This window comes from Bufo gargarizans, chromosome 4, assembly GCF_014858855.1.
Source record: "Bufo gargarizans isolate SCDJY-AF-19 chromosome 4, ASM1485885v1, whole genome shotgun sequence".
NCBI classification, from domain to species: domain Eukaryota; kingdom Metazoa; phylum Chordata; class Amphibia; order Anura; family Bufonidae; genus Bufo; species Bufo gargarizans.
Window position 1 is genome coordinate 388,575,375 of NC_058083.1, and position 12,611 is coordinate 388,587,985.

Sequence of the window (12,611 nt, forward strand, 5' to 3'; positions counted from 1 at the left end):
GGGGGGCAGATCAGAGGCTGGGGGGCAGATCAGAGGCTGGGGGGCAGATCAGAGGCTGCGGGGCAGATCAGAGGCTGCGGGGGGGGGCAGATCAGAGGCTGCGGGGGGGCAGATCAGAGGCTGCGGGGGGGCAGATCAGAGGCTGCGGGGGGGCAGATCAGAGGCTGCGGGGGGGCAGATCAGAGGCTGCGGGGGGGCAGATCAGAGGCTGCGGGGGGGCAGATCAGAGGCTGCGGGGGGGCAGATCAGAGGCTGCGGGGGGGCAGATCAGAGGCTGCGGGGGGGCAGATCAGAGGCTGCGGGGGGGCAGATCAGAGGCTGCGGGGGGGGCAGATCAGAGGCTGCGGGGGGGGCAGATCAGAGGCTGGCGGGGGCAGATCAGAGGCTGGCGGGGGCAGATCAGAGGCTGGGGGGGGGGGGGCAGATCAGAGGCTGGGGGGGGCAGATCAGAGGCTGGGGGGGGCAGATCAGAGGCTGGGGGGGGCAGATCAGAGGCTGGGGGGGGGCAGATCAGAGGCTGGGGGAGCACATGAGAGGCTGGCGCCATGGTCAGCTCCCTGCTGTTGTGTGCACTATGCACAGGGCAGCAGGGAGAGTGTAAAGTCCTATTCACCCTAATAGAGCTCTATTAGGGTGAATATGACAAGGGTTCTAGCCCTTAAGGAGGCAAATAGTTAATAAATAAAAAGTAAAAAATAAATAAAATTTAAACACCCCCCCCCCCCCAATATAGAAAACAATATATAGCAATATATATCGCATATCGCACATGCTTAAAATTATATCGCAATATAGATTTTAGGCCATATCGCCCACCCCTAATAACAGGTATATAAAAATGCTAAACAATTATTTCAGCTTGCACTGCGTTTCAGCTGCTATCTAGAAAGGTACTGATAAAAACACTAAATACATTTTTTTATACCTATATATTAATATTTCAGCTACATAAATCAGTCTGTATATCTATACATTTCATATGAACGAAACTGACAGTAAAATTATTGATACACCCCTGGCACCCTGAAGGGTCTGCGGTGCTCCTGTGAGTGCTGTGTGCAAGTGTCTATTGTAGCGGTGATGCGGTGTAATTATCTCTGTTTGTCTCATTCACTTGAATGGGAGAGAAAGCTGTAATTCCACTGTTCCACTGTGACAAGGTAAACATTTAGGTCTGGGCTACGCCGCGAATTGTTGTAGCGCGACTGATTGATCTTAACTATTAGACTACAGCTGCAGTCTAAATGAATGTATTCAGTGGAATGCAATCTTGTGGACTACAGTTGTAGTTCAATAGTTCAAATCAATCAGTCGCGCTACAAAAAGTTGCAGTGTAGCCCAGGCCTTAGGGGGCGAATCGCTCGCAACAGCACCGGAATCCCTTCAAACGGATGATCAGGGGGTGCAAGAGTTGGATCCGAAATTGATGACCTACCCTGAAGATAGTTCATCAATATCTGTAGCTCAGTCCCATTAACCCCAATCTTACTGGCTGCCGGATACATATGTTTTTGTGTGGGGGTGGGGTACCTGGTATGCTGGCTGCTCAGTGCACTAATGCACACACTCTGGGGCTGGGGCCCGGGCTGACACTGAGGAGGACAGGAAAGTACAGGACACTACGGAGGAGGCTGCTCCTGCTGTTCGCCGAGCTCACTAGCTCAGATGGCGCAGCAGTCTATTCCCGACCCCATATCCCTCCCCCGGCTTTAATTAGCCGCACATACATTGGTGGCAGTGGTGCGGGCAGCTTCAGAGCCCACTCTTTTTACTGCTTTCAGTGGCGGCTGTGTCATAGGAGGGAGGGACTCCCTCCCTCCTTCTCCACTGTCCGGCCAGAGAGAACATAGCGGGCACTGAGGAGATACTAGGATGCGCAGCCTAGTATCGCAATAATGCAAATCCCAGTACCGAATCAATACTGGCAGAAAAGTATCGATTGGGTATCGAAATTTCGATACCCGATGCAACCCTAAGGCTACTTTCACAGTAGCGTTTTATAGTTTTGTCCCCATTCATTGTCAATGGGGACAAAACTGAACGGAACAGAATGGAATGCTCCAAAATGCATTCCGTTCCGTTTAGTTGCGTTCCCATCCCGGAGAGCAAACCGCAACATGTTGTAGTTTGCTTTCTGTCCCGGGATGTGGAGCAAGATCGATCCGGCATAACCTCCAATGCAAGTCAATGGGGACGGATCAGTTTTCTCTGCCACAATAGAAAACGGATCCGTCCTCCATTGACTTTAAATGGAGTTCATGATGGATCCGTCTAAGCTATGTTAAAAATAATACAACCGGATCCGTTCATAACGGATGCAGACGGTTGTATTATCAGTAACAGAAGCTTTTTTGGTGGATCCTGCCGGAGTGTGAAAGTAGCCTAAAACAGACGGGCAGAAGCGTACAGCAGAGCAGTGTGTCCCTTTGTCCTCGGAGAGGGAGGTATAGGAATTTAGACAAATGCTATGGATGTTTTAGGATTATGTAGAATACCCCGCAGATTGACAAACAGTAAAGGTAAGTTCACCCACTGCTTACTTTCATCCTTATTTGGCGTCACAGCTAGTTTTGGCCTTGATGATGGGCGATTAATTTTTTTTTTTGGGGGGGGGGGGGGGGCTTTTGCATCCCTGCTTTCTGAGAGCCATAACTCTTAAGATGACATTGCTGTAGGATGGTTTGTGTTATGGTTGGTTGGAAGAGCTGTATTTTTAATGCCACACTTTTGAGGTACAGGAGCACAGACTGCCGAATGCTGTGCCTAATTTATGAGGAGGTGTACTCAAGGTTATCACAGCCCAGCACTCGCCACCAGGCTAGGATAAATCTGCCCCTGTGATCGACAATAGGCACCATGGCTCGATATGGTGGAATCATAGGTGCTGTACCTTCGGCTCAGATCTGCTACATGTTCTTGAAGCCAGCTTGTGCTAGCAGCTGCAAAATATAGAAGGCAAAAGATTAATAACATACAATAAGAAATGAAAGGTGTACTAAATTGTTCCTAGAATAAAGTTCTTCTCTCTTGCTTTTACAACATAACTGAATATATAAATGCATGGTAGATAAAAAGTGACACACTGTGGCAGATTTACAGTCTAACACTAAGACAGTGTAAACTAAGACAGACAGTTTAAAAACAGATGAGTACCTGATGCTGGATGATAAATCTGGTGCACCTTTGGACAGTCTAGTCAAAGTTTATACAGCCTATTAGTTGGCTTGCTTCACTCCAGAATTTTAGTGCACATTAAAGGCTATGTACACCGTTGATGCATTTTTTTTATTATTGCATTGTACTCATTTTGAGCTAAAAATGTTTTAAATTGGTCTTTATTAAAAATATGGCTTCCTTTTTCTGTACAAAGCTGACATGCTGTTGCAGCACCCTTTGGATTTTCTGTCTTTTCCATCAGACCAGGAGCAGACAGACTCCTTATTTCTGCTCTCTGACCTCCTAAACAAACACTCATTATAACTCAGTTCTTATATTACTGATAATAATGTGGCTTAAATAGGAGTTTATGACCTCTTAGTAGTTTAGAGATAAGGTTTATTAGGGCACTTTCACACTTGCGTTCTTTTCTTCCGGCATAGAGTTCCGTCGTCGGGGCTCTATGCCGGAAGAATCCTGATCAGTTTTATCCTAATGCATTCTGAATGGAGAGAAATCCGTTCAGGAGGCATCAGGATGTCTTCAGTTCCGGAACGTTTTTTGGCCGGAGAAAATACCGCAGCATGCTGCGCTTTTTGCTCCGGCCAAAAATCCTGAACACTTGCCGCAAAGCCGGATCCGGAATGAATGCCCATTGAAAGGCATTGATCCGGATCCGGCCTTAAGCTAAACGTCGTTTCGGCGCATTGCCGGATCCGACGTTTAGCTTTTTCTGAACGGTTACCATGGCTGCCGGGACGCTAAAGTCCTAGCAGCCATGGTAAAGTGTAGTGGGGAGCGGTATACTTACAGTTCGTGCGGCTCCCGGGGCGCTCCAGAATGACGTCAGGGCGCCCCAGGCGCATGGATCACGTGATCACATGGCACGTCATCCATGCGCCTGGGGCGCTCTGACATCACTCTGGAGCGCCCCGGGAGCCGCACGGATGGTAAGTATACTGCTCTCCCGCTCCCCACTACTACCATGGCAATCAGGACTTTAATAGCGTTCTGGCTGCCATAGTAACACTGAACGCATTTTGAAGACGGATCCCTCTTCAAATGCTTTCAGTTCACTTGCGTTTTTCCGGATCCGGCGTGTAATTCCGGCAAGTGGAGTACACGCCGGATCCGGACAACACAAGTGTGAAAGAGGCCTTAGATCACCGGAACAAAGTGAAAGTACCAGTCACACAGTTAGAAAAACAGCTATCCATTTGTGACAGAATGGCTCAATATTTTTTATAAAGGCCAATTGAAAAAAATAAATACAATTTTTGCCACATAAGAGTAGAATGCTATCATACCAATATTGCCTCTGAAGGTGTACATAGCCTTTAAGCCGCTCACCTTATATGAAAACCACCCCCATTTTTCAATAAGCCCTGTCCTTTGTAATATGAGGCAGAAGATGGCTCTAAAAGAGTCTAAAATACCTAATAAATATGGTGTAAAGCATGTATGCCATCTTTCTGGTGCATTTTGATTAATCTCCCATGCTACATAAACATATCCAGTATCATGAAACATTAGAACTTTCAACAAGATAAAACTAAAGTACTAGAACAAAGAACAGATGAGGATGGAAAGAAATCAGAGAATTAACGAGAACTTTACAAAATGTTTATGTGGCATACAGTGGCTTATTTTATTGGACCCGGATGGTCTATAGTACAGTAACAGTATTTTAGCAATAATACACTGAAATCAACTAAAGGGGATGCACAAATGATAAAAGGTTTCTAAACAGTGTGAGCATCTTCATCCTTGTAGGGCTGTATCAATACCTCCTCCTCTGACCCAGATGCTCACAGCTGCTCAAAGGAGAACTGCCGGTAGATATTAGACTTACCTTCTGAAACATAGGCAAACGGTTTATTCCTGATTGAAAGCATAGTGAATAAATTGAAAAACAGGGCAACAAAGGTTCCCACAAGCAGACGACCCCTGGGAGAAAGAAAAATATGAAAAAATAAATAAAAATAAAAGTATATATAGCCCATTGTGTATAGAAATACCAAATGTGTGTATGCCTAAGAAATTGCTTACGTGTGAATCTCAGGTTGTTCCAAAAATCTTTCAGCACTAAAAAAAATACAAAAATAAAAATATATTACACATATAATGCAGATGATTTTTGTGCTAAAATGACCCGACATTGAAGACAACACTGACATGCAATATGAATGACTTGAATTACTGTATTTTTCACTTTATAAAAAAATGCAAAAAGAGTGGAGTAAATGGCAGTGCATAAAGCGAATATTAAAGGAATTAAAGGGATTCTCTGGGAAAAAAAAAACATGTTATAAATAAACTCTTAAATGCCTTTATTTAGAAAGGCTTGTTTAGTCTAGCGTAAAATCAGTGAAGGAGCTAAAATGGCGGCTCTTAGATTTATGATCATAAAATCCGTCCTTCACGTGACACTGCTGGACAGCCGGTGTGATAAAGCAGAGCACAGAGCCCTATGAAAGTCTGCCAGTCTCTGCACTGTGAAGCTGTATATAATGGGCAGATGGCAGCTGAGATAACTGCTCTGCTGTGTCCCCAGAAAGGAGTTTACCTCACCCCATATTCAGAGGCTGAAGGGTAGGAATGAGGACCAGACGCGCTGCTGTGGGGGAGGAGCGTCATTAGAAAACACTTCAGCCTGCGATTACGAGCTGTCATCTGCCCATTATATAACAGCTTCACAGTGCTGAGACTGGCAGACTTTACATAGGGCTCTGTGCTCTGCTATATCACACCGGCTGGCCTGCAGTGTCACGTGAAGGACGGATTTTATGGTCATAAATCTAAGAGTCGCCATTTTAGCTCCTCCACCGATTGTCCCCTAGACCAGTGTTTCCCAACCAGTGTGCTTACAGCTGTTGCAAAACTACAACTCCCAGCATGCCCACACAGCCAAAAGCTGTACAAGCATGCTGGGAATTGCAGTTTTGCAACAGCTGGAGGCACTGGTTGGGAAACACTGCCCTAGACTAAACGAGCCATTCTAAATAATTAAAGGCATTTAGAAGTTTTTTTGTAATAACATGATTTTTTTTTAAAGTATTTTCCTCCTCATCTTTCCCGGAGAACCCCTTTAAAGAGTGCTGTAATCGCTGGCTGTACTCACCGCTCCCTTGTCCTATCCCTGGTGCCGCGCTGAGCTGTGCCCTGCCTGCATTTGTCAGGACGTAGCGGGTGTGGGCGTGCCCTATAACCTGACACTGTGCGACATCATATCACAGTGCAGCGTGGTGCCAGCAGAAGATCCGGGAGTAGCGTATGCAGGAAGAGCTGGATCTGCAGAGTGTCAGCACCGTCCCGTGTAGGATGTAAGTTGTTTTATTTATTTTACTGTCTGATCTAAAGTCTGATGAGGATTGGGGGTCTGATCTGGGGTCAGATTTTTTTTTTTCTAATTTTCCTCAAAAAGCTAGATACGTCCTACGATCAGCGGAAAAAAAACAGTAACTAATACAACATACAGTCGGCATTGTGCCTTCAAAGTAAGTAAATCACAGGAACACTTAATACCCAGGTTATCTGTGAATTAATGAAATACGATTTCTGAAAATACTTAAAATATTACTTTAATATAAATATATTCCCAAATACCTGTCATTAGTTATAATGGTTGGTTTTGTCTAGAGAGCAATCATTAGGAGAAACAAAATGGCCGCCGTCCAATTTTTTTTTTAAATCTGTGTATTTTTTATTGTCAAACAAGTTGCAGCCAAATGACAATCAGCAAGTAACATTTGTTTATACAATAAAGTGCATCGATATTGCAATATCCATTCGTTATTGTCTTCATTCCTTTATATGCTTGACAACACAATTTTTTAAACTCTTATTCCCCCCCCCCCCCCATTTTTTTATTACCCACCCACCACAACCCAAACCCATAACAAAAAGTGCATTGCATTATTTAGTGTAGTACATCATTACATCACCTTACAATACATTACAATGTGCGGTGAGACGGCCAACCCAACATTACACAGCTCCCTGTCATTCTTAACAGAGCATATCTTATATTCACTAGTATGGAACAATCTACGGAGTCGAACTCTATTTCTCAGCTATTCATCACAATACATTATGGACTATAACGTGTACTCAGGATTATTGTAATCTACCTAATCCAGACATTTGATCTCAGATACATTCTTCAGCTAGTGCCCTTGAAACTAATCCAGAATCGGACACCCAACCCCCCCCCAGACAGCCATAAACTTATTTGGACATTTCCTTTTCAGGTAAATACCTCTTTCATATCGCAGAATAACGTTTAGGCTCCATTCACACGTCTGCAAATTGGGTCCGCAACCGTTCTGCAATTTTGCGGAACGGGTGCGGACCCATTCATTCTCTATGGGGACGGAATGGATGCGGACAGCACACAGTGTGCTGTCTGCATCCGCAATTGCGGAGCACGGCGCCGATCTTCGGGTCCGCAGCTCCGCAAAAGATGGAACATGTCCTATTCTTGTCCGCATCTGCGGACAAGAATAGGCATTTCTATAGGGGTGCCGGGAGGGTGTGTTGTGGATCCGCAACACACCACGGACGTGCGAATGGAGCCTAAATCTGTTGACGATTTCCCGTCTCGTGGGGGATTCAGGTGTGATCCAATTCCTAGCTATTAATATACGAGCTTGAAAGAGCATTCTTTGTATACAAAGAAATATGTCATTACCCTGGGTTTCCACATCCAATTGGCCCAAGAGACATATTTTAGGGTTACATGGAATGTCTATTTGCGTAACTCGCTTAATGAGCCTCACTATTTCCTTCCAAAACCTTTCAAGTCTAGGACATGTCCAGAACATGTGTATTAAAGACGCATTTTTCATTTTCCAGTACACCCTATGTATTAAATATAGTTGTGACAGATGCTGTGCTTCATTGAGAGTCAAAGAGGGCGTTAGGGAGAGCATATCTTTCCATTGTTCCTGAGTGATTTGACCTACTTCGGCCTCCCACTTATCCTTAACCGGAAGAGTCCCTGAAGGAGAAATGGTGCTATTAATATGACTGTATAATAAGGAAATCAGCCCTTTCGTATTACCCTTACTTAATAGCTGTTGTATAATTGCTGGAATAGCTAAAACCTTTGCATGCCCCGTAAACTGCACTTGATATGCACGTCTCAATTGTAAAAAGTACGCCCAAGGATTTGGTACTGACAGACCTCCTTCCTCTTTACCTCTCTGCAATGTTTCCAGCTTAATTCTAGGTTGTTTTTTCTTCCATATAAGTGATCTGAAAATGCCTTGAATTTTATAGAATAACCCAGACAGGTGAATTATGTAGGAAGTATAACAGTTGGGGCATCAGGATAATTTTAATTAGATTGCATCTCCCCACTACCGAGAGTGGAAGCTTGGACCAGGCAGTGACCTTGTCCAGAAATTTAGTTAACAGAGGGTCTATATTAAGCTTAACATAATCTGTGACCTTACATGTAATCAGGACGCCGAGGTATTTAAATTTATCGACAATTTGCAATTGAACCTTTGACCAATCCACATGAAGTGGGAGCGCATCAAGTGGAAGTATCACTGATTTATCCCAGCTGATACGTAACCCTGATCGGAGACCAAATTCAGTAATGTGTTGCATCACCGGATGAATCGAGAGTTCCAAGTCACCCATGTATAGAAGCAGGTCATCTGCGTATAGGGAGACTCGTTCTTCACGAGAACCTAATGGAAACCCTATCCAGTCCGTTGATGCACGCAGTGTACATGCTAGCGGTTCAATGGCCAATGCAAATAAGAGTGGGGACAAAAGGCATCTCTGTCTAGTCCCACGGTGAAACGAGAATTGCGGACTAAGCTGTCCATTGGCTCTAATTCTAGCCAGTGGGAATCTATATAGGAGTTTCACCCAAGATAAAAAAAAACGGACCAAACCCCATAATTTTCATGGTCTCCCATAGGTAGTCCCACTCGAAGCTGTCAAATGCTTTGGCGGCGTCAAAAGAAACCACCGCCCTACACCCCCTCGTATCCATTTGCCGTTGAAGGTTAAGGAAAAGCCTCCTTAAGTTGATAGCCGTACTTTTATCGGGCATAAATCCTGATTGGTCATGTCATCATGTATTAAAGTATTGATAACTCTGTTTAAGCGTATGGCCAATATTTTTGTTAAAATTTTAACATCTACAGAGAGGAGGGAGATGGGCCTATAAGTCTCCGGAAATGTCGGACCTTTACCCGGTTTTAGTATGACCACCACCACAGCCTCTCTCATGGAAGCCGGTAGTATTCCTCCCTGAAAGAGTCATTAAACACTTCAAGAAGTTTTGGCAGGATATCATCTTAGGTATTTTTTATTTTATTCACTAGGTAATCCGTCAAATCCCGGGGCTTTTTCACTGGAGAAAGACCCAAGTACCATTTTGAGCTCCTTTAATTCTATAGGCTCGTTTAAATAATGTGCAGATTCTGACGATAATTTCCGCAGGAGAATATTTGCAAGATATGACCTTATATTATTGTTATCCAGCATAAGTTTAGATGTATATAGGTCTCTGTAAAAGGAATAGAATTCATGAAGAATAACATCAAGTCATCTATTGACAAGATTCCCCCTGTCGTTCGGATAGCCATTATCTGAGAAGATCCGGATTGTGAGTGAACTATTCTAGCTAGTAAACTACCTGCACTCTCCCCTGCTTCGAAATATTTCTGAGACATAAAGAAGCGTTTATGGTCTGCAATCTAAAATGATTCCCTATAACCCCACAAAGTCTCAAGTTTTAAATGTGACATTGGATACGCAGTGGCAGACAAGACTGGAGCTCAGTACCCCGTATCAATGGTCGGCCTCAAGCATTAGGTTTCTGGGTATTAAGCTCACATCCGATCCTGCTCGGATATTTGAGGAAAATTATCAAGGCGTTTCCGAGGATATTAGACGTACATTGGACTCATGGGAGATACCATTTACATCATGGTTCGGCAGACGATCACTTATCAAAACTATTATATTACCTAAAGTTCTATACCTTCTTCAAACCCTACCCATTTTTATACCCCGCTCATTTTTTACCAGAATAGAGTCAATTATCACTAAGTTTTTATGGAACAAGAAGAAACCCAGGCTTACTAGACAATACACTACTTTACCCGTCAAACGAGGAGGTATGGGGATGCCGGATTTTTATGGATATTACTTGGCAGTTCAGGGGATGAGGTGTCTGGAGTGGCTACGATATCAAGGGGATAGACTTGATATTCAGTCTGAGTTTGCCATCAGTCGATCTTCAATACGACCCTTACTTCTACACGACAAATGTGTTAATGAAACAAATATTGGGAATCCCATTACTAAAAATACGACACGGATATGGAGACAAAAATTGAAAAATAACTTTCTCACTGCTACACTATCCCCCTTGACACAACTGAGAGATATCCTACAGGATGCATCTCCACAATTTATACAAACTCTCTCAGGAGAGGCTAAAGCTATCACTAAGCCAATAGTGGATGTTTTAGACGAGTGGGGCGCGCTGAGAAAAGAGTGGGATAGTGGGGAAACTGTCTCCTGTTTATCTTTTCTACAAAAATCTTATGTCAGGGATTACTTAAAGCTAATTAAACCTATAAACAAGTCGGACCCAACGAGGTTTGAGAAACTAGTCCTTCAGAGAAAGGAACCTGTTAAAAAAATCTCCACTTTATACTATATGATACTCGCACTTACAAGCCCGGGTGTTAACCCTTATTTACAGAAATGGGAATTGGATTTAGGCTTAGATACAGGTCAAGGGTCTCTACACAGGTGTCTCTCACTGACCCCGAAGATTTCAACTTGCGTGCGGTTGCAAGAAAACTATTTTAAAATATTAACCAGATGGTACTACATGCCAGAAGTTTTGCATGAAATGTATCCCGAGGTAAGCGAGAGATGCTGGAGATGTGAAAGGGGGAAAGGCACCTTTCTACATATATGGTGGAAATGTGAGATAATTAAAACGTATTGGGAACAGATCTGCTTAGTTATTACAAAGGTATGCAAGACTGATTTGCAGCCTTCTCCACAGATCTGTTTACTCAACTTATTAGACCAGATAAAGTGTTCGGTAGATACCAAACGCCTCATCACGCAACTACTGGCAGCAGCTAGAGTACTAGTTGCAGTGAATTGGCGGAAAACACTCCCCCCTCCATTGGAGAATTGGGAAATTAGATGTGACGATATATATATAGAATGGAACAAATAGCAGGTTGGGAGAATAGATCCACTCATAAGTTCCAAAAAGTGTGGGACCCTTGGGTAGCATATAGAGGCATCCAATCCACTTAAGGTAGCTTATCCACCTTCTTCCTCGATGTCTTAGAGGGTGAGGTACATCTCTCAGGAGGTGCCGAAACGTGTGCTGCAATCATTCACCTTCCCCCAATCCCTACCTCTCCTTCCCCCCCTCTTATCTCTTTTATTTTCTTGTTATTTCTCTATTTTGGCTGATGTGTTATAACATTGCATATACCACTTTTGGCTTCAGGTGCAAGTAGAAGTCGTATAACATACAAGATGTCATGTTTGCTTGCAATGAAAATTATAAATGTAGTTCTCATAGTATGGCGTCTCTGTATTTTGCATATTGTATTAGACGCTAGCCGTACTTATATTGTCCATTATGAGTTGTTACCTCAGAGATTTGCACTTTCAAGTCATCATTTCTGTCTATACTGACAACTGTAAGTTGCTATTTGTCTATGCAATACATACCTTTATTGACAACTATATACTGGACTTTCATGTTAAGGTTCCGCTGAGTTGACTATGTTCAATGTATATGATGATATGCATGCACACAATGTCAATTGTAAACTGCTATCTCATGTGCTTGCACTTTTGAATTATGAAAATTCAATAAAAAATTTTGGAATTAAAATGATTCCCTAGATTTTCTTGTGCCTCCTTCCACTGTAATTCCTTTTGAGGTGAGGGGTGCCATACATAGTCTGCTTCCAAAACTTTTACTTCCCTCTGCAGGGTATCTGTAAGCTCCCTAGTAGCGGAAATCTTCCTCTTAATTTTTAGGATGTAAAGACCTCGGACATACGCCTTCATGGCGTCCCAGACAACCCCAACAGATGTTGAGCCCTGATTAATGATAAAAAAAATCCTTAATCTTTTCCGTAATTGGTTCCCCTCTATCAAGGAGGTCTATCCAAAATGGATTAAGCTTCCACATATAAGGACCCTTATTCCCATTAGTGAATTGCAATTCTACACGAAGCGCAGAATGGTCCGACAAACTACGTGGTAGATATTGAATGTGAGAAATAAGAGGTAGCAGTTCCAAGGATCCAATGACCAAGTCAATCCTGGAAAGGGAGTTAAATGCCGGAGAAAAACAGGAGTATTCACGAGCATCCGGGTGTCTAACTCTCCAAAGATCATAGAGATTAATTATATAAATCAATTATATAAATGTTAAAAAG

The 12,611-nt window shown here is 43.3% G+C and overlaps 1 protein-coding gene across 1 annotated transcript in view; it reads right to left on the reverse strand.

The window, feature by feature from the left end:
* SLC30A6 (solute carrier family 30 member 6) overlaps window positions 1-12,611 on the reverse strand; it is a 51,271-nt gene that overhangs the window by 20,876 nt on the left and 17,784 nt on the right. The window contains exons 7-9 of the mRNA XM_044290403.1: window positions 5,206-5,241; window positions 5,009-5,103; window positions 2,891-2,939 (exon numbers count right to left, since the gene is read on the reverse strand). Of these exons, the coding sequence (XP_044146338.1) occupies window positions 2,891-2,939; window positions 5,009-5,103; window positions 5,206-5,241 (180 nt within the window). The remainder of the gene's footprint in view (window positions 1-2,890; window positions 2,940-5,008; window positions 5,104-5,205; window positions 5,242-12,611) is intronic.